Source organism: Brassica napus, chromosome C5 (genome assembly GCF_020379485.1).
Source record: "Brassica napus cultivar Da-Ae chromosome C5, Da-Ae, whole genome shotgun sequence".
NCBI lineage: Eukaryota > Viridiplantae > Streptophyta > Magnoliopsida > Brassicales > Brassicaceae > Brassica > Brassica napus.
The window spans coordinates 5155690-5178442 of NC_063448.1; the positions used below are offsets into that span (position 1 = coordinate 5155690).

The window sequence follows — 22753 nt, forward strand, 5'->3', positions numbered from 1 at the left end:
TGACAGACGGAAAAATCTATTTCAGTTTTATCAGTCAACTTCACCAAACTACATTAATAATAGAAAACACTATAAATGTGCGTGTGTGTGTAAGTAACGTCTGCCAAGTGTGGGCCTTTCCGTCTGAGTTTCCAAGTCTGCTCTTCCTTTAAAAGACCAAAAAAACAGACTTTTTTGTTGAGACATTTAGGACTCTCTCTAATACTTTCCTACCAAACTCGTTTTTTCCATTGACACTTTTGTTGTCCTAATCCCACCAGATTCCTCTTTCGCATTGCCCGATCTTGTCGTCTGGACGAAAGCTACCAACTTTTTTTTGCTATGGCTCTGAGGTGTTTCCCCATTTGGGTCTGTCCCCAGACGGCGTATTATCATTACCCTCTGCTGGGTTTCGACACTAAACGGCGTCGTATATGCCTCTGGGAATGCTCCTCCTCGGCTTCCCAGAGGGCCATCACTGCCGTTGGAGGGGATGTTCCGTACGGACGTGAGCTCAAGAAGCCCTCTGATGAAATGGGTCTGACTCAGGAGAGGCCCCAGCTGGAAACTTTTCATAGAGACTTGAGTATGCTTCCTAGTGAGTCATACTCTTCCCCCTTCTCATGTTGTTTTATGACCTTCACGTGGAAACGTTGAGATTGGTTGTGTCTGACTTGCTATAATCCAATTCGAAAGTTGTAATTTTTATAGGGGGATTGTTTAGCTGAATTTTCATTTTGTGGGAATCTTTGTTTAAGCAGATGAGATATCATTGCTGGTGGAGATGTTGTGGATCATTCATGAAACATAGTGTAGTGTGTATTGATATATGTTTTGTTAATACTAGATTCTTTTTTTTTTCTCCATATCAGGAGCTGCATTTGATGTTTCAGATTCAGACTTTCTTGTCTTGTAGTCTCATAAGAAAATATGGCAATATTGAGAATCCTTTTTCCATATTTGTAGCTGCATTTGATGTCTCGGAACTCATCTTTCTTGTCCTGTAGTCTTAGATATGTTTCGTTAATGCTAAGTTTTCTCCTCCATATTAGTAGCTGCATTTGATGTTTCGGAACTGACCTTTCTTGTCATCTAGTCTCATAAATTAATCAATCGGTGTCATTTTAAGGTCCCCATAGGGCTTGGCTACACGATAAATTTTGAGTGTGAAAGATACTGGTTTCTCCGAATGTAGTTAGTAAAGTAACGTACCGAGCCTAAAAGTATTATGAAACTCAATTATAGTCCTTGAAGTAGTACTCCATATGTTATGTTAATTCTAAAATATTTCTTCCATATTAGCTGCATTTGATCTTTCTTGGCGTCTAGCATCATGAATCAAAACGTAGGTTGTTAACAAACAGTAACGTACCAAGCCCCAGAAGCATCATGTGACCAAATACATTGTCTCTCATGGACTCACTTAGCTTTAATCTTATTACCTCTTTTATATCTTCCCATTTCAGAACCGCTAACTGCAAACAGTCTTACCTCTTCTGCTTGGGATGATTCAAAAGTGCGAATCTCGTTTCAGGTGAAGCACTACTTTCCTCACCTAACCTGCAAATATGAATGTTCTCTTTCTTTCATTTGCTTGTGCTTACATTGAACACTAGCCGATTGCAGGGCATACCAGGTGCATATAGCGAGACAGCAGCACTAAAAGCATATCCAAATTGTGAAACCGTACCGTGTGACCAGTTTGAAACTGCGTTCCAGGTTTTGATCTAAGTGTCACCTCCATACACACTACACTATGTTTTCATATGATATGGATATTATTTTCAGGCTGTGGAGCTTTGGTTGGTGGATAAAGCAGTATTACCGATAGAGAATTCAGTAGGTGGTAGTATCCACCGTAACTATGATTTGCTTCTTCGTCATAGGCTTCACATTGCCCAAGAAGTTCATTTGCCTGTTAATCACTGTCTCTTGGGAGTGCCTGGTGTTCAAAAAGAAGATATTAAATGCGTTCTAAGCCATCCTCAGGTTCTTTTAACTCCATTTCCTTCAGACTCCTCTAAGTTCACTGATGTTTTTTGTTTATCTCCAGGCGCTTGATCAATGTGTGAATTCACTTAACGAGTTAGGCATACAGAGAGTCTCTGCAAAAGACACTGCTACTGCTGCTCAGGTGACATGTGTTTTTTTTTTCTTTTTAGTTCAGTTCTGTTCACTTAAAAGGTTGTTCTTCTTAATTAGTCATTGAACATTGTTCAGACTGTTTCTTCGAGTGGCGAGAGGAGTATAGGAGCAGTGGCGAGTGTGCGTGCTGCAAATATATATGGTCTAGATATTCTTGCACAGAACATACAAGTAATTACTCTACATCCTCTACTTTACTGATAAGTCAACTGCAATCTTTAAGTTGATACTTTGCTCTTGGTTTTCAGGATGATGCTAACAATGTGACACGGTTTCTTATACTTGCGAGAGATCCTATGATTCCAAGAACAGATCGACCATATAAGGTATCTAAATTTAGATGCTTATACAGTTACTAATCAGCTGAAAGTTATAATGCTCAATAGTAATGCTTATGTTTCTGTCAGACAAGTATTGTGTTCTCGCTAGAAGAAGGTCCTGGTGTGCTGTTCAAGGCCTTGGCTGTTTTTGCTTTAAGAAACATTAACTTATCCAAGATAGAAAGTCGTCCGCAGAGAGGAAGACCGCTAAGAGTGGTTGATGGTTCTAACAATGGATGCGCCAAGTAAGTAGTTTTCTAACGTTCACAGCATGCACACATCTTTTTAATAAGTAGTTGAGTGTTGTTTTTGTGATGACTACAGGTACTTTGATTACTTATTCTACATTGATTTTGAAGCTTCCATGGCTGAAACATGTGCTCAGCACGCCCTTGGCCATTTACAGGTCTCTGTCCTCACAAACGCCAGAGCTTTTATAGCCGGTCTCAGGTCTAACCGATTCTGAAAATCTTGCCTTATGGTTTTGCAGGAATTCACCAGCTTCATCCGTATCCTGGGCTGCTATCCTATGGATCTAGTCAGTTAACCGAAGACAGTCTCCAATTTTCATGTTGCCATACAGTGCAGAACCATGTGAATACAAACAAACAGAAGAATTAGCTGTATGGCTTTGGTATACCCCCAGGACTCTTCTCTTACCATTCTCTCATCTTCCAAACTTAGCTTCAAACTCTTCATTGCTGAGACAAACAGTTAATCTTAGCTTATTGTTAAGAACATGCTTGTACATTAATTTTAGTGATTGTCTAACTCTGATTAGTTTCATAATCTTTATTACCAAAGCTGGTGCTTTGTTGAACAAATGACATTGAGACTAATCGTTCAGTTCAAATCAGGACATGAATACTTTCCAAAAGTAAGAACCTGCTTGTCACTAAATCCTCGTAACTGCTGTCAACAGTGTTACAAAAAAAAAAGTGTTACAAAAAAATGCTGTCAACATTTTTTTTCTTTTTTTTTTACCAAAAAGTATATTTTGACTGAAGTTACTATTTTTTGATATTTTTGGGGGTGTAATAAATTTTGAATCTAATGAAAAAGAAAAACGTATATAAAAACAAACAAAATTTTTAATATGGTGAAATATGATTTACACATAGTTTATATCTACAAAATCTTAAAATAGGTAGTTTTGACCAAAAAGGGTAGTTTTGATTTATAATTTAATATAATTTAAATCTCTATAGGTATATATAATAGTAGATAGGCAGAAGAGTTTTCAGACAAATCAAAATGTCTAAAATACAGATATGTCTTTGTTTCATCATCTTTTTATACATTTGGTCTTCAGGTAATATAATCACAACTACATGACTGTTAGGTTGAAGCTTTGACCTCATCGTTCCAAAAATAATGAATCTATCGGTTGTAATGTGTCTGTGATGGTAACACTATATCACAGGCAGCAGCAGAGAAGTTGTCGGTCAGTTAGAAAGTGATTGTTTTTCAAGTGACGGACGTTCCAAGTCCAGTGGTATCTGCTCGCCTCGTGCATCTTATCTCAGGTGAGTTAATGTTGCAGATGATCTACTTTCTACATTTCCATGATTCGGTTGATGGATATCGTTCTTGCGATTGATGTTTAATTTCTGGATCTTATATATTTGTCTTATGGGATCCAAGTGTTCCTTTGATAATACTTGTGTTAAATTTGTTTTTCTCTGTTTTTTTTAATACAGAAAATTGGCCGATGTTGCTTCAAATGGTGAGTTGTTGGATTGGCCAAAGAATGATACGCGTCGTTTCTTCCATGTTGTCTACCGTGTTGGTGATCTTGATCGCACAATCAAGTATATCTATCATACATTAGTGTTTTTTCTTCATTTTATATTATAACAAACACTTAGTTATTTATTTATTATTCTTGACTAGGTTTTACACTGAGTGCTTTGGCATGAAGGTATCGAGGCAAAGAGATGTCCCTAAGGAGAAGTATTCTAATGCTTTTATGGGTTTTGGATCTGAAAAATCCCACTTCGCTGTGGAGCTCACTTATATTATATATATACTCTCTTGTCTTCTATTAGAATTGACTCACTTTCAGATATTTCCAAAATCAACTTGTGCACTTTACCACAAAACTGAAACTACTTGGTTCTTATGTTGAGTTTTAACATTTTTTTTTATGTTTACAGATTATGGTGTTAGCTCATATGAAATTGAAGATGGATTTGGGCATTTCACCATTTCAACTCAAGATGCAAGTCTTCTTCCTTCTTTGATTTTTAGATTTCAAGAAATCAATAAAATGCATGGCAGTCCCTGATCGAAAAGTTTTGTTTTAGGTTTACAAAATGGTTGAGACCGTCCGTGCCAAGGGTGGAAATGTCACCAGAGAACCTGGTCCGGTCGAAGGTGGAAGCAGCATCATTGCCATTGTGAAGGACCCTGATGGTTACCCTTTTGAGCTCATCCAGAGAGGTCCAACTCCTGAACCATTCTGTCAAGTCATGCTTCGTGTTGGTGACCTTGACGGCGCCATCAAATTCTATGAAAAGGTAACACAACGCAGATGAAAACGTTTTGTTTATATTTTGATTATTCATTACTAGAGTTTCTTGTTTATATACCTCAATTTTAATTCCTTGCAGGCCCTTGGGATGAGACTCTTGAGAAGGATTGAGAAACCTGAATACAAGGTGAAGTAATCAGTGTGTCACGATAAGTAAGTATTTTACCTTAACGAGCTTTGTTTTTGGTCGGATGAAACAGTACACCATAGGCATGATGGGATATAATGAGTCGGTAGTTTTGGAGCTAGCCTATAACTATGGCGTGACTGAGTACAAAAAGGGCAATGCATATGCACAGGTGTGTGCTTAAGACTGTTGCCTATTGTTTATGGTTGTCTCAAACCGGTTTGTGTTGTTTCCTTTGATGGTTAAAATGGTTTACATGCAATGAACAGATTGCAATAGGCACGGATGATGTGTACAAAAGCGGTGAAGTTGTGAAGATAGTCAACAAAGAGCTAGGAGGAGATATCACTAGAGAACCAGGACCTCTTCCTGGAATAGACACTAAGATTGTCTCATTCCTCGATCCAGATGGCTGGAAAACGGTAAGTGATTTGAGAAATAGATGATGAATCTGGTCTGGTCCAGTTGTACTGAAGAGCCCATTTAGATTCAGTGTTTGGATTTTGCTAAAAGGTGTGTTTGGTGATTAACAATGACAGGTTCTGGTAGACAACAAAGACTTTATGAAGGAACTAGGGTGAGATCACAGGGCTTCCATTAATTGATCTTATGAAATAAAGGAAGACTTAGAATATGATCTATAAAAATAAGTAGATGTGGTTCAGTGTGTGTCATGTGCTTGTTCTTTATGTCTTTAAATCCATATGAAAAAAAACTTTAAAAAAATGCCTTATCGATACTATATATCCAAAGTGGTACCAAACCAATGAGTCAATGACTCATATTCATAGAAGCATGCTTACATAAAGAATGATTACAACAAAAGTTTCAACAAGAAAGTTGTATCAGAAAATAGTACAAAGATCAAACAACTACTTCTTCTTGTGATTTGCAATACTTATATTTATTTTGATTTTACAAAATTAAAAGAAGATAAAGAAAGAACATTACTTACCACTCAATGGGGATGTGGTTGCCTTGTCCTCCACCACCCACCCCTTCTTTTTTTCTTATCATTTTCCATTCAATTTTGAAACTTGTAATACCTAAAGATATATTACAAAGTCCATTTTGCCATCGATACCATTATTTATTTATTAATTACGAAAGTATTAGTTGAAAGTTCAGAGACTACCAGTTACAGGAACAAAAACACGAGATACCAAAAACACTTTCTTGTATATTAGAAATCTCTTAAACAATCTTCCTAGATTTGTTTAATCCGAATTACTCTCAGTCACACACGACTAGAGACGGACCAATTTCTAATCTCGCGAAACAGAAATACGAGCTGCACCCAAGGTCACTCGTCTTTCTTCAGCTATCAAGAACAAACCTCTTGCTCTCGCTTTTTCAATCTTAAACGGCTAACCTAGATCTACCCCAAGTAATCAGGTTAAATACCCTTAACACCATATCTTATTTTCCTAATATTATGATAAGTCCAAATCTTCCAGATCTTCTTTGTTTCACGCCAAAGTAATATCCTGGACCCAATGAGTAATTGACATGTCATCGTCTCATAACTAACTTGCAACGGCACGTTACACTTCCACCAGTGTGTGTAACACTTCCACCAGTGTGTGTAACACGTCCTCTGTTTCACAATCCGTCAAGCTCCTTTTTCCTGAGCTTACATTTTCCCCATTTTTATCTCAATGTGACAACCTAAGCAAACTGCAACAAGATAGACCATAATACAAATATATATACACAACCATGAGGATGTCCAGAATAAAACCACAAATCATGAACTAAAACATCATCCTTCAAAGAAATATTGCAAATGAGGTTCATAGAACATAGCCAATGCATAGAGATAAAGTCTTAGATGTCTTAAAGATAGAAAACATTAACATCATGATTTCAAGTAAAGATCAAACAATGACATGGACATCAGTCAGAGTCATTTCCATCCTCCTCCTCGTTTTCGTCATCTCCATCTTCTTCATCGTCTTGATTAAAACCCTTTATTTCTTTAACCCAGTCCTAAATTGGCCCCTAAACACTTTAAGAATAATGTAGTAGGGTAAAGGTTCTTAAATTATTGGACGGGCTGAGCCAACCCTAAATCAAGCAGCCCTATATAACATCTCTATTCTTACCCATTATATTCTATCTTTCAAAGAAAATAGGTTAATGTGTTGATTTTACCCATTATATTCTATCTTTCAAAGAAAAAGGGTTAATGTGTTGATTTCACTAATCCCAAACCATCCTAGATAATTTAGTTCAATGGGAAATCCCAAATACATATCAGTCACATAGAATTTATAACGTTTAATACGCAATTTTTACGTTGGCGTTCGAGTTTGTATGAGAAAATGACACTGTAATACTGTATATATGCTGTTCAAGGAAAATTATTACAAACCGCTAGCGGTAATGCTTTAGTGTAGCGAAACTAGGTGTATATCCTAAGCTCACACTATTCACATGAATATTTACTCAAAACTACATTACTTGAAACATACCTAAAATAAACAAACCTATGAAAATCTATAAGAAGATTTAAGTAATTAAGTGTATGGTTTTAGTGCGCACACTAGAGTTGGGGCGGTGTCATTGTATAGGAACAGCAGATTCAGCAGCCTATTCTGCTGAACTACTACTAATAAATATAGCAATCGGTAATTGAACCCTAAAACCTTTTATTTGCATAAATAGGAAAAGCTTTACTTTCCTGTTTCATCTATTTTGATTTGAAACACATTTTCTATCTACTCTTAGCTCATACCTTAGTCGTTTCCCCTCTTAATTATAAACGTCTCATTTTCCCAATTTCATTATTTCATGGATTTCAGGGATTATAATTAGATAGAGTACTTCCAGATATAGACGCACACCTATCATGTAGTAATGTTATGTCACTACTTGAAATGCTTTTAAATTCAACTAATAAATGTTAACCGTTCGCTTGCTTTTAAATTCAACTACTGTTAACCGTTCGCTAAAACCCTCCGGCTCACGCTAGACTGCTAGTACTAAAAACCCTAGCCGTCAAGAGAAAAAAAGAGAATTTTTTTTTTTTAGTTTCAAACCGATGGCCGGAGGCTTTTATAGCTCCGACATCGGTTTGTTTGATTCGCTTTGCTTTTTTTTCTTTGATTTACTTTACTTTCTATAACTTGATTTGTTTGATTGTCAATTTATTTTAAATCTGACAAAGTTTTTTATTGTTCTTTTGTATGTTTCTTCCAATGGATTTGGAAATACAAAAACTTCGGTTCAAATGAACCGTTTAGAAAAGGTAATTGACATATCTACTACGGATGGTGGCGACGGGTCTTACCGGCTTCAATCGTTGATGGTTCTTCATTTGAGATGGAGTTCTTGCTGCAAACTATGGTTATTTCGAAAGGCAGCACACATATCTATGGAATGGTAATCTCTTTGACTCTATTATTTTCAATAGAGCAATATAAAGAGTTGTCTCGTCTCGGTGACTCCTACTGGAGTATTAAAAAGAGAGTGGCAATTGTTCCCAATTCAGTTTGAAACGTAGTGGTTTTGGATTAATATGAAGATTATCTCCCTTGAGATTTAACTATTCCAAAAGCGAATATGGAGCTTTTATATGAAAAATCTTTGGTCATCCACACGCAAGATAGATTTGTGTTAGTTTACTTTGGATCCCTACTGGTGTATCATTTTTCTATATTTGTTTTGCTAGTTCTCATCGTTTAGAATTTTTTGCCTAGAAGGATTAATAATACAATCGACAAAAAAAAAAGCTTTTAAATTGTGATATGTGTGTATCACCACATTAATAGTAGGGCTGGGCATCATTACTCGTTACTCGCCTCAAACTCACTACTTGACTCATACATGCCTCGAAAATTCCAGTACTCGCTGTTGTTAAGGCAAGTAACAAATCGACAATTTTCATTACTTGCAAGACCAAGTCAAGTATCAAGTATCAATATTATTTTTAGTAGTTGACTCGCTACCTGCCATGTTACTTGCTCCATTATTTGTTACATGATCTATTAAATACTTGTTCATATTTGTTTTTTATACTTGCATTTAGGATTGGAAAAAAAATACTCATTACTTTTCTTATACTTGTTACTTGTTTCGTATCCGTCTTGATTTTTAAATACTCGTCGTCATCTAATCAAGTATTAATTAGTAACAAGTATTAAAAATTTAGCAATATGGCTTGTTATTACTTATTACTTGCTTAGAGAAAGACATATTTGTCATCGTGAAAATTATACAATGCTTATATATCGAAATATTTATATTTTTTTATTTGTTTTTTTATAATATGAACAAATATTTCGTTTAAAGTAATTCACATGATATTTTAAGTAAAGAATAAACAAAATAAACTTTCATGTATATTTATAATAGTATACACTACAAGAAATTAGCAATATTGCAACAACAAAATTGCAACCTTCATTTATGTTAAAAATTTGCCATGATTATTGCAATATATTTGCAATGATGAATATTCGTTCCAATTTCATTAAAATTTTATTGCAAAACTACAACCAAAATATATGTTGCAAGTTTTCATTACTAAATTGTAACATTTTGCGATGTAAAAAAATATCTCGCAAATTTTGCAAGAAACATTCAACAGTTTAAAAACCATTGCTAAATTGCAAAAAAAAATATAAACAATATGTGACAAAAACGCGACATTAGTCATATGTTCCTAAAAAAAATTTGTATATAAAGTACAACAAAATACTATATATATATATATATTGGATAATTAGAAATGTACACTATATTTTAAAGGTTTCCGATTCTTGAGATTTTGTAAAAAGTTTTATGTTATGAATTTTATTTTGTTTTGGTCTAGTATGGTGTGATTTAGTTCTATTAAAAATAGAAATTAGATGAAAAATTAATTTACATATTTTTCAAAAATAATTATAAAATAACTAATATAGTATAATATATTAATAAGTGTTAATTAGGATTGTTTGATTAGACGAAGTACTATTTTAACAAAGAAGACAATGAAGTAAATTATCTTCAAAGTTTATATTTGGCAACGCTAATGACTAGTCATATTGATTATGTGCCGAGAACTTATAACCCCTAGTCCCTAAATTGATTGAACACAAGTTTGTTGTACACAATGGAACTTTAGAAAATATACTTATGGAAATTTAATACCTTAGAACTTGAGGATTTCACTTCATTATTCTACTATGTCCTGAATATGTAAGAGCTCAAACATGAATCGTTTGTTAGATTAAATCCAACCAGAAAAAGTTCTATTGAGTAGGCAATTTAGTTGATGTTCGACCACATTATCCAAGACGTATACGTTGCTTGGAATGGAAGAAACTATGATCATTTATAGTATTAAGTTTAAGTTTTTAAAAATGGAAATTTTCCACTAACTAATATCAAAATGCACATCATCAGTCCCAACGTGAATAAAATTAGTTGTGTAAAGAGTTGTTTGTTTTTTTGGTTAAGGGACACAAAAAGAATCTACTAGTAATAAATTTTAGATTCCTTTTTTTGTTATCAGTTGTTCCCATCTTATATTTTGATCCCATTAGTTTGTTGAGATAATATGATATTAAACGATAAGAAAATATCTCATATCAAGATACGTTCAGATTTTATTGTTTTCATATATCTATGTATAGACCATATGTGTGCTTTTTAATAACTCTACACTTCTGTACACAATAGTTCTTCGTAAGCTTATTCATCTCCAGTATGTATTTGTGTTTTACTTCTTTTTAATCAGTTTGCTTTAAGTGTTATCTTTGACTTTGTCATTTTTTTCAGATTAATTTTTATTTTGTAGAAGGAAAAGAATGGATATGCATCTTACATTTATGTTTTCGGGAGACACACAAGAAATCACATGGATCATTTGTGGATGAACGGAAAAAGCTAATTAGTGAGGAGTTTGAAAAAATGTAGATGTTTTTTATGGATGGATCATTTATCTAGTTTTCAAATTAGCGTTGATCTCTTTTTATGAATGGTTGTTGAACTTTTAAATGTTTTATTGTATTGAATCAATGTGATCATTTAAATATATATATTATAAAAGTAAATCATGCATCTTAAATATAAAAACCACAATGATCATTTATGCTAAGCTTGATAGTCTACTAATTTTATTGAAATATTAATTGATGGCACGTAACAACCACCTTGCACGAAATGTAAAAGTAACTATAAGAAATTTTGCAACAACAACTTTTTTTGTATCTTTTATGTAGCAAATTTTTGTAACAATGTATAAGTTGCAACTATACGTTGTAATTTAAACAATCGTTTTTTATTTTTCTTATTGCATTAATACTATATCATTTCAAGAAATAAATTAATTGCAAATTTACAATGTTATTTGCTATAGATTTTATGTAGCAATGATTTGTCACTATTTATAGTTACCAAAAAAAAAGTTGCAAAAATACAACAGAATTGTTATAAAACCATTGTTGCAATAAATGACAATTATAGCAACAACTCAATTTCTTGCTAATTTTGCTACTGCAACAAATGTGAATTTGCAACATTCAAACAGCAAGACATTAAAATTTGTCACATTTTTCTTGCAATTTCATTTTTGCAACAATATATTAGAGAATTGCAACAATATACCACTTTTGCAATATTACTATTTTCTTGTACTGTTATTATTTAGTAAGTAGTTCTTAAATACTCAGAAAAACTTGTAGATAGGTCACAAGTACTCGTAAATAATTCAAAGTGCTTGTAAATAGCAAGTAATAGAACGGGACAACTAACTTGCAAGTAATTCATTTTTGATCTAAGTACTCGAAATACCAAGTAATCGTTTTTAACAAGTCAAGTACAAATCAAAAATTTTGTTACTTATGCAAGGCAAGTCAAGTAGCAAATATACGCAAAATAGCGAGTACTCGCCTTGTGCCCAGCCCTAATTGATAGTATATTTATAACTATACACAACCTTATACTATATGTGCAAGTGCAACCATTTGCAAATAAGTGCAAAATCTATTTCATATATGCATATATAAATGAGAGTATATCAACTCATATAAGCACACGCACGCAAATACATACATATACATATAATATAGGAGTAGGGTAGAGTTGAAATTGAGGAGCAAAGCTAAGAAACAGTAGATAACAAAAAAAAAAAAGCTAAGAAATGGTAAAAGCTGACCTTCGAGAATTGCAATCGACAGACTGAAACAAAAGAAACTTAACTGCATCAATGAGTCCTTTCTCCTTACCACAGTTGTCTATATGTCTCAGTCCTTTTTTTTATTTTTAATGAGTCTTGACGTATTCTCTTTCTCTCTCTGAATTATTCATTTATATATACATACATATAACTCTTGGGAAGACGGAAAATACATATCTAGGGTTAGCCTTCTTTCACAAAACTATGATTTATTTCTTCTTTTCATGCTTTGCTCTCTTTTCTCCTTTTATCACACAAACATGCTTCAGCTTGATATCATATGTTTGATCGTTCTCTCTCTCTTTGATCATTACTTTTGACTACTTTACAAGAAGCAAAAAGTAGTTCTTTTGTTTGTTTCAATTTTTTCTTAGATTTGTATAATGTCATAATATTTGAATTGTCTTTTTCCTTGTTTTTTTTTTAAATTCTTGTCTTTTTCCTTGTTTGACTGTACTATATATTACTCTCCAGAACTGTAGATATATATAGGAAAAGTAAGGAACTCAATATAAAAGCAGCTGAGTGTATTTAGTCATTCCGTTGCTAATGCTAGGATTTGTCTACGTTTCAGCTAAAATACTAGTACCTAATAGAAAAAAGGTGCAGAAGAAACAAATTTATCAAATTCAAATTGTTTATACCATATGTCTACGTATAACGTGACGACGAAAATTGACTAGCAAACAAAACATAAAAACAAACTAATGTTTCAAAAATGTATATAATGTTCCGAAAAATAACATAAAACGATAATGGTCTGCTTTTGGAGAAGGGAGGAGTTCACTTTTTTGTCATCATCAATTGCTTTGTCATGTCTCTTTCAGTAATCCGACAAAGCTATATAGATAAAAAAAAATCTAACATTCAATGGAGAAAATTTAACTATTTTTTCATTTTCTTAGTTATATCCCATGATGCGGAGGTAGAGGGTGCGAAATAGGAGGATCAACTTTAGAGCCATTAGCCACGGGTGCACCAATGAAAGAGTAGCTCGAGTCAGGCGGTGCACGGCCACCGCAACCGCTGTTGGTTAGGGTTTGGTGATGTGTACCATTGTTGTACAAATTGTAGTCGTTGGTGTGACGGGGAGGAAAGGATGACGGCCGCAGAGGAGGAGGAGGTGGATACATATAAGGTTGCACAGGTGGTGGTGGTGGCGGGGGAAGAAGAGAGGAGGGGGAGAATAATTTTGGTGGATACATCATTGGTTTGAATGGTGTTATTAGGTCTCCAATATGCACATCTCCTTGATGATAACTATGTAGAATACACATATATAACAAAGTACTAGATTAAGATCCGCGCCTTGCGCGGGATAAACATTATATATATAAATTATTTATTTATTATATGTTATTACATATTATGAAATAATAAATATATATTGAATAATTAAAAGTCAGTAACTATTACATATATAATTAAATTAGTGCGAACGTATAAATCAATTTTATTAATCCAAACAATATTTTTTTAAAATTTGATAGGATATGTAATTAAATTTAAATGATATTAACATACATAGTATATTTTTAATATTAATGTCTATTAAATGATGCTTTCTACTCATATGTTTTTTTTATCATGTGCATCTTTAATAGCAAAAACTTTAAATTACTGATAACAAAATTTTTATTGTGGGATTAATAATTTTAGTAATTTATAATTTAAAAACAATTATCAATGTTAGTTCAAAACTTTTGTCAAAAAAAATTATTCAAAGTAAATTTTGAAATTAAAATATTTATTTATTCAATATGGTTTATAGTTTAATTTAGAATGATATATATACATATATATTTTAAATCTTAATGATTAATTAAATTAGACTTTTATTTATATGATTTTGTAATCATTTTTATTTTGTCATAACAAAAATTTTAAACAATGGATCGCGAAATTTGAATGTGAGACTTTTAACAATTTTAGTTATTTATGGTCGTTTTTTAAAATTCAAAATATAACATATACAGAAAAATCTAAATTTTTATAATATGGTTATTGTGATTTTCTTAAATTATTTTAATAGTTTAAAATTAAACAAATTTGATAGAAGATACATTATTTTTTTATCAGATCTTTATTATTCAAAATCATTAATTGTCATATATATTTTAGCCACATTAGGCAATTCCGTAATCTTTATTTAAGGAAATAATAAATGACATTAATAATGAATTAATGGTTAGTTTAATAAAAAGCTTATTATATAATTAGATGGACCAACATATTTCTCTAATTATTCTAAAAATTATTCTAGTGATGACACGTGGCTACAAAAAGAAGTTGTAATGTTTCACCAATAATATATAGGGGATAAATTTGAATGATATTTAAAGTAAGGACTAAAAGGAAAATGACTAATGAAAAGAGAGAAATTATAAAGCACCTAAATGACGGAGGTCCTTGATGAGGAGGAAATGTATCGTTGCGAAGAACAATTTCACGAGCTTTGTTAAGTGACTCCGTCTCCCTCTCTAATGTCACCGTAGAATAATCAACAAAATACAAAATTAGATGTATGTATGCCAAACACACACATATTATATACACACATTCTACAGAATAATGGGATCTTGCCTTGGCGGTGGCGGTTCATGTGGCCACCGAGAGCTTGAGATTTGAAAAACTTGAGTGAACAAAATCTACATTCGTACTCTTTTTCATCTTTGCTTTGCTTCTCTCTAAACCCTCCTACGCAATAGTAAATTAATTAGATTTTTCACAGTTATTACGGTGTTGACTTAGTATCATTCATTTACCAAACAACCACACCAAAGGCAGAAGTAGAGATTAATTTATTTATTTTCAGAATATAATATTTCAAGTAAATAAAAGGAAATGGAGAGTAGAATAAGCTTAGAGTAGTGTGTACCAGAAGGAGAGGAAGAAGAGCCTTCTTCGAAGAATGGGAAAAAGTCTCTAGATGGATCATCAGGTAAGTTATTGAGATCCAAAGCGCTACTTTCTTCAGCTCTCCTGTCAAAATTTGACAAGATTCAATTCACAATAAATTTAGCAAGAGAGATAGAGAGAGGAAAATTAAAGAGGAGAAAGACACGTGCATGAGTACGGCAAAGACAGAAGGGAAGAAGCTAAGGATAAAGACTTAAAGAGTAAAGAATGGAGATACTAGAGAAGCTCTGTGAGATTAACAGTTTATCTCTCTGGAAATGAGAAAATGAGCATGGAAGCAAGAGGACTATAGCTTGAGGGGACATTATGGGTCAAGGTATACACCTTAGTATATATAATCCTTGCTCATACAAAATCCCCTATATATTATTTCAGAAGCATTACAATTTCTTTTTGTATTCACATGTTATCACTAAAATGATTCTTAGAATCATTAGAGAAATACGTTGGTCCATCTAATTATATAATAAGTTTTTTATTAAACTAACAATAAATTCATCATTAATGTACTTTATTATTTCCTTAAATAAAATTTATGGAATTGTCTAATGTAGCTAAAGTATATATGACAATTAATGATTTTGAATAATAAAGATTTGATAAAAAATAATGTATACTCTATCATATTTGTTTAATTTTAAACTATTAAATAAATTAAACAATCACAATAACCATATAATAAAAATTTAGATTTTTATGTATATGTTATATTTTGAATTTTTACAAACGGCTATAAATCACTAAAACTGTTAAAAGTCTCACATTCAAATTTTATGATCCATGGTTAAAATTTTTTGTAATGACAAAATACAAATGATTACAAAAATTATATAAGTAAAAAGTCTAATTTAATTAATTATTAAAAATATATATATATATCATTTTAAATTAAACTATAAACCATATAAAATACAATATTTTCGTTTCAAAATTTACTTTGAACAATTTTTTGATAAAAGTTTTGAACAATCATTGACAACTTATTTTTTAAAAAATTATAAATACTAAAACTATTAATCCCACAATAGAAATTTTGTTATCAGTAATTTAAATTTTTTTCTATAAAAGATACAAATGATCAAAAAAACTATATGAATAGAAATCATCATTTAATAAAAATATACTAAAATATATTATTTGTGTTAGTATCATTTAAATTTAATAACAAATTCTATCAAATATAAAAAAAATATTTTTTGGATTAATAAAATTGATTTATATGTTCGCACCAATTTAATTATATATTTAATAGTTATTGACTTTTAATTATTTAATATATATTTATTATTTTATAATATATAAAAATATTTAATACATAAAATAATATATATATATATATAATTTTGATTCCGCAATGAGTGGATCTTAACCCAGTCTTGTTGTTCTCGTTCTGCCTCCTATATATGTCGAAAAGAAGTGAGAAATTTAAACAGAAGAAAAGCCCTAAAATAAAGAGGCGAGCCGGGCCATTAGTTATTACTCATTATATTTGTAAAGACCCAAGTAAGAAATTTACTTCTTGGCCCTTTATGTCAAAACATAAAACTGTGGATTGCGTCCCGTTTATCCCAAGCCTAGGCACCGTTTTTGACTTTTTTTTTTTTTTTTTGAAACACAAGGCACCGTTTTTGACTTATGTGGGTTTTTGCTGATAAACTATAATCATGCAAATCTTTGTTCACACACAAGATCTTGTTCCCTATCGTTTCTAAATGGAAATGAGTAAAAAGCAAAAGAATAATACACCTTTCATTCAGGATATCGTTCTGCAAAAAAAAATCTATAAATTAAATTCCATTGACGTAATTAAAATGAACATGAAAAGTCATTTATACAAACTCCTTTAAAAAGAATCATAGAATAAGAGCTTCCCTAGATTTCTTCTCCAATATTAACCTAAAGCAAAAGTGTGTCTAATCCTCTTCGTGTTTCATTATCAGACTAAGGCCTATGCATTTGTTGTAGCTTCAGTATTCCAGAATCCGAACGGACTTAAACCCGAACACCAGCTCCTACCATCGTTTCTAGAGGATATAAACCTTCTTTTAACCCCAATCTCTGGTCTAGCTCTAGATGTACCTGACCAGTTACTAGTACCACTACTACTCCTTGGCTCTCTTCTAATCACATGAATCACGAAGAACACCGAAAACCACACGAAATGATCAAAGGACAGAACCTCTTCATTACCTGATCTGCTTCCCCAAAATAAGAACTCATAGAGCTAATTACATCACCTATAACTATCCGCTGTTCTAGCATCAGCCTCTGATGGCCTCCCTTCGGATGCTCAATCCTTGCACGTCACAATAGGTTCTGCTATAATCACAAGACTCGCAAGAACAACTTCTTAGCTTCGAGTTCATGAAACATCATCGAGCAGCTTGTACTACAAGTCCACAACCCGTTTACATACATCTCCACGACATAACGGGCGTGTAAGCATTGGTTCTACTTTCTCAATGTTTTCATTAGAAACCCAATTTGCTAATTCATTACAGTTGACTCGGACGCAGCGCCTTCCCACGGATTAACAGCAGTTGAGCCAAGACCAAGATGATACTTAAATGGGAGCACTGTGGATGTTTAACTAAGAATTTCAAAAATCTACTTATTGTTGCTTCCACAATTTTTGATATACCATATAACATGTATTCATGGTGAATGTATTAACATACTCAGGCCAATGTTGATACTTGCAAAATGTCATAATTTTTTTTAATGAAATGTGTTTAATTAAAAAAAAGGTTAGAACTAAAATAGGCGTTTTGCTATTATGACGCAATAAAGGAAAATACTTTGAAGTTACAAAAATTAAATGAAAATAAATAAATAAATATGAATTCCTCCTCAATAGCATCGCTGTCTGCTACAGCTTTTCTCTCTTTCTCTGCCTTTTGCTGTTAACGTAAGAGCCAATTAGAAGACTTATCTTTAGATCTCTCTTTCTTCTTCCTCCCTTCAGGTACTTCTCTTCTCTTTCGAATACATCTGATACAAATTGATCTGGATCTGAATGATCTACTGCTTGAATTGTAGATCCTTATCTGATTTTAGATCTGAAACTATCACTTATGTTTGTTTTATCGAAAAGCATAAACTTTCATTACCATCTCTAGCTAGAGATCATCGAACCAGAGTTTGTGTTGTTCTCATAATAGATATGTCTTTTTCTGATGATTTTTTTTTGTAGTTTACTTATTCCTTAATTAAAAGAAAGTAAAATATTAAAATCCTGTCTCCACTATGATCTTGACATCATCATCATCCACAGTAAAATATATTATTTTTTTTTTTGAGAAAACAGTATCGTCGAATATGTCAAGTTGTCTTTATTACATTTCTTTGTCTTAATCCAGTTTTAATAAATATCTTAATTAATTAATTAAATATGCAATTGTCACCAGATCTCCATAAGAAACACGTTACCCTTTGACCACCTCCTCTTCCTTATCCTGTTGTATATATAACACATTTTTCTTTCTCTCGCCTCCTTTCATCAATCCATTAAACAAGAAAATTAGCAGCTAGTGGTTGATTAGAATTTGATTGATTCTTTTGTTCAGTACCAAAGAAGAAGAAGATGAACACCTATGGAGTCCAACAAAACGCCTTCGAGGAGACCAGGAGAAACTCCGCCGTCGTTTGCCCTCAACCACGTCGTCTCGATGTCCTCAACCACCACCAACACCTTGCTCGATCTCTCCGGCGGCAAGCCAGGTAATAAACAGATCTAACGTTTTCATGACTATGTACATGTAAAGGTAACAACTTTATTGATTGGTTTTGACTTTTTTGTTTGTTTGCATACAGTCACCAGATGGAGCTATCTGAATCGAATTCAAGAAGAGACATGTTGGATCTCATCCTTGCGAAGGTAAAGAGTGAATCTTTTTGTTATTTGATATGTAAAGTTTGCTTCTTTTTTTTTTGTTTTATTATGTGAAATTGATCTTTGTGTTTATGTTTGTTTTACAGGGTGGTGGTGGTGGTGAGCAAGATCCTTTCTTCACAGGGTCACCGCCAAGTAGAGTTTCTAACCCTTTAACAAAAGATTCACTCTTTCGTGACGAGCTTTTCGTGGTGGCTCCTCCTCCGTACACTCCACGCGTAACCAAGCCGCCACCACCGTCGTCTCCAAGGAGCGGTGGCGGCGGTTGCGTTAGGGCGGTGACTAACTTTGGGAACAAACCTCCTGTTCGTGTCGTGGGATTCAATTGCCTTGACAGGGACAGACGCAGCAGCGTTCCGACTCTTGCTTAAGAGATGATTAAAGTGCAAATATATAACAGAGATTGGATAAAACAAAAACAATTAAAAAGAGAGGTTTAGGATTGGTAATGATCTTGGATCATGTTGGGTTTTTTTGGTGAAATGTGCAAATATGTTGAAAATTTGGGTAATTTAAAAAAGTGCTGTAATATAAAATTTAGGATTTGGGTCCAATTTGGGAATTTTTGTAAGTAAAAAAGGGAAGAGAGAAAGGGTTTGTGAGTTGCCTGGTTGGTATCATCATTAGAGAAAATAAGAGCATTAGTGTTTATTCCTTATTGTAACAAAAGGAAAGAGTTTTGAAATGTGAAGATATCATTTCTATATGTTGTCTCTTTTGTACATATGTAAATTTCAAAGGAATTGAATATTTTCGAGTCTCGTTTACTCCCTATTTTGTGACAAACATTAGTGAATTAATGGTGCACTTTCATTTAAACGAAGTAATGAATATTGTGTACATGTTAAAAATGCACATAAACATGTTAACTCGAAAATATAAGTAAAAAAATTACTCTACAAATTGAATGATTATATCATTCACTTTGTTCTTTTATTCTTACTTATTTTGAAGTAAAAAGGAAAGGAAAATAGAATAAAACTTAACTTAAGAATTATTCTGTTATGATGTGAAAATGGAATAATATATTAGAGTAATACAGAATAATATAATATGTATAAATGAGAGTAATACACGTACATTCGACCAGGCAATGGTTAGTTGGTTACAGACCAGGCAAGTGACATGAGGACAACTCATTGTTTCTTGGTCTGTGGATCTATTTCGATTCTTTGCTTACAACTTGAGAAAAATCAAATTTGTAATAATTTATTTTTGTTTTGCTTTTAATGTGTCAATCAAACCCAAAAGATTCGTCAAACTTTATGGCCGGAATTCTCGCTGCCTTTATTTCCAATTAATAAAAAAATACTATTAAAAAGCATCAAATTATGTAGTGCCACTCATTTATATCGAACTAGTGAAGAAACAAACAAACAATTTAAAATTACCCCCGACATGCAACTTTCCCCTGCAGTGTGGGACAAAAAAACACTGTAATATTGTATCGATCGCAATTTTGAAACATTAAATACGTTCACTTATTATCATATATAAATAAATAGCGAAAACAGTAATTTTTTTTGTAGTTAAAATCTTCTCACATTTGTAAACTGTATATATATTTAAGAAAAAGGAAGTCCACAAATTATCGGGCTTACGAAGGAAACGTTTTGGGATTCAAAGCCCGTTAATAAGCCCATCACTTCAAAAATGACCTTTATCTTGGAAAGCGGTAAGCCCCACTTAACTTTTTAAAAAGGACCGAACACAAGATTCAACAATCCTTATCAACGCGCTTCTTAGCCCACGTAATTTATCTACTCACATATTCATAACTTAGCGTGTTATACACGCGCTGTTACGCACGTGCTCATCGTTTCGACTAGACTCACTGGTCGTGTTTTCGCTTTACTCGCTCATTTCCAGCTCTCTCTCACTCACCTCGTCGGCTCTGCCAAGAAAAAAAAGTCTCTATCTCTCTCATTCGCGGGAGTTATGGGAGAAGGGAAAGGCTCTACTCTTGTTTTCATCCTCGTCATCGCCCTCTGTTTAGTCGCCTTCGGCTTCTCCATCGCCGCCGAACGCCGCCGGAGCATTGTACATCGCTCTTCTCTCTCAGTATCTCACTTTGTTTATCTAAGCTAGGGTTTTTATTCTCTGGACGAACTCTACTTTGATTTCGAAGCTTGCTATAAGTTGTAGTCTTCGAATAGAATGATGCTGATGAATGTAATTAGAGTTACTTGTTGCAATTAAGCTCATATCTCTTAGATTCATCTGGTTTGAGTTAACCGTTTGAGACTATGTTAATGTTTTTATTTGTACCTGATCTTTATAACTGAAGCATAGATTGAGCTTAGTCTGTGTGACACATAATGTTTTCTCTTTTCATTTTTTTTTTCTATGTGACAGGGAAAAAGTATACAAGACCCAATAACAAATGCAACGTACTGCGTTTATAGCTCTGATGTAGCCACTGGTTATGGAGTTGGAGCTTTCCTTTTCCTCCTCTCTAGTGAATCATTGCTTATGGGTGTCACCAAATGTATGTGCTTTGGTAGACCTTTATCCCCCGGAAGTGACCGTGCTTGGTCTATTATCTATTTCATCTCTTCTTGGTAAGAGTTCCCCATGTTTTTTCTTGTCCATGTTTGGTTATCGAAGCGATGAACATCAATGAATCAGTAGCTTTATTTCCAAATTTGACAATTCCAGGATGACGTTTCTGGTAGCTGAAGCTTGTTTAATAGCGGGAGCGACTAAGAACGCATACCACACAAAGTACTTGAGCGCACAAGCCTTCTCGTGTGAATCGTTACGCAAAGGAATTTTCATTGCAGGAGCAGTTTTTACGGTTGCAACTATGATCCTTAATGTCTACTACTACTTCCACTTTACCAAATCTGTCTCTTCTCCGCCTACTCACAAAGCCAACCGCTCCGGTTCAAATATTGGTATGGCTGGCTATGCATAGAGAAATTGATTAGTCATTCGTGGGATGTAAGAAAAGAGGTTGTTGCATTGTTACAATTGGTTACTCTTATATGTTTTGTTTGTTATATATAATATCTACCATTTTGATGAAAATATTTCATCATTTTACTTTTCCGATTCTCTCAAAGAAAATTCAGGTGTGCCCGTATGACTATGGGCCTATTTTAATAAGCCTAAACCTCATTAGTAAATACCCCTATCTATATCAATTATATTTCCTATTTGTACATAACTAATGGGCTTTATATATGAGGCTTTTAAAGTCAGCCCGTGTAGAATAAGTTGAGTAGAAAGTTAAACATGGGTGATGAGTTTTTTTTTAAATATAGGGGACGATTGGTTGGGGCTGCTTTCTTTAAAAAACTCAACCAATCAAGTTTTGTTTTCCTTAAAAAACTCACAGCAAAAAAAAATCTTCGCAAAATCAAAATATGGCTGTAGAGAGCTTTATTTCCAGAGCAAAAAATTAGTGCTTTAGAAATCTACAGCAAAAAAAGGTACAACAAATAAATTTACAGATTAAATTTTACAGCTAAAAATATAAAGCTAGAGGACTTACCGATCATCTCCTATAGTTTTGAAATTCTTCTGTATATATTTGATCGTAACTACAAGAAGAATTGCTGAATTAGGATCTGTAGAATAATGATTTGCACGACTAAGTACGTTACCGTATAGTTTGTGAATAGGTGTGGGTTTCTTATCTTCTTTTAATTCACAACTTAATAACCCAAAT

General features: G+C 33.0%; 5 protein-coding genes across 5 annotated transcripts; 4 read left to right on the forward strand and 1 right to left on the reverse strand.

Annotated features, from left to right (window-relative positions):
• The first annotated feature begins 115 nt into the window (after positions 1 to 115).
• LOC106380293 (arogenate dehydratase/prephenate dehydratase 1, chloroplastic) lies at positions 116 to 3268 on the forward strand. Its single transcript, XM_048758000.1, has 10 exons — positions 116 to 577; positions 1446 to 1513; positions 1606 to 1698; positions 1768 to 1968; positions 2033 to 2113; positions 2200 to 2295; positions 2373 to 2450; positions 2532 to 2689; positions 2769 to 2850; positions 2935 to 3268. The coding sequence occupies exons 1-10, from the start codon at positions 322 to 324 to the stop codon at positions 2989 to 2991; spliced, it is 1170 nt and encodes a 389-aa protein (XP_048613957.1). The 5' UTR covers positions 116 to 321; the 3' UTR covers positions 2992 to 3268.
• A 355-nt stretch (positions 3269 to 3623) lies between these two features.
• On the forward strand, positions 3624 to 5892 carry LOC106397472 (lactoylglutathione lyase GLX1-like). The gene is made up of 10 exons (XM_013838057.3): positions 3624 to 3756; positions 3868 to 3970; positions 4145 to 4255; positions 4338 to 4462; positions 4601 to 4665; positions 4751 to 4963; positions 5057 to 5104; positions 5178 to 5276; positions 5374 to 5526; positions 5644 to 5892. Exons 1-10 carry the CDS (start codon positions 3699 to 3701, stop codon positions 5683 to 5685), a joined length of 1017 nt encoding a protein of 338 aa, XP_013693511.2. The 5' UTR covers positions 3624 to 3698; the 3' UTR covers positions 5686 to 5892.
• Positions 5893 to 12873: 6981 nt separating this feature from the next.
• Positions 12874 to 15262, reverse strand: LOC106400323 (zinc finger protein JAGGED-like; the record flags this gene model as incomplete). The annotated part of the gene is made up of 4 exons (XM_022702382.2): positions 12874 to 13529; positions 14662 to 14749; positions 14853 to 14966; positions 15148 to 15262. Coding segments are annotated over 4 exons (672 nt in total), but the record flags the coding sequence as incomplete, so codon positions are not given.
• A 2755-nt stretch (positions 15263 to 18017) lies between these two features.
• Positions 18018 to 19847, forward strand: LOC106397192. Its single transcript, XM_013837768.3, has 4 exons — positions 18018 to 18153; positions 18755 to 18908; positions 19002 to 19065; positions 19167 to 19847. The coding sequence occupies exons 2-4, from the start codon at positions 18772 to 18774 to the stop codon at positions 19449 to 19451; spliced, it is 486 nt and encodes a 161-aa protein (XP_013693222.2). The 5' UTR covers positions 18018 to 18153; positions 18755 to 18771; the 3' UTR covers positions 19452 to 19847.
• A 967-nt stretch (positions 19848 to 20814) lies between these two features.
• BNAA06G07400D lies at positions 20815 to 22125 on the forward strand. The gene is made up of 3 exons (XM_013785759.3): positions 20815 to 21120; positions 21436 to 21641; positions 21739 to 22125. Exons 1-3 carry the CDS (start codon positions 21019 to 21021, stop codon positions 21995 to 21997), a joined length of 567 nt encoding a protein of 188 aa, XP_013641213.2. The 5' UTR covers positions 20815 to 21018; the 3' UTR covers positions 21998 to 22125.
• Positions 22126 to 22753: the final 628 nt, after the last annotated feature.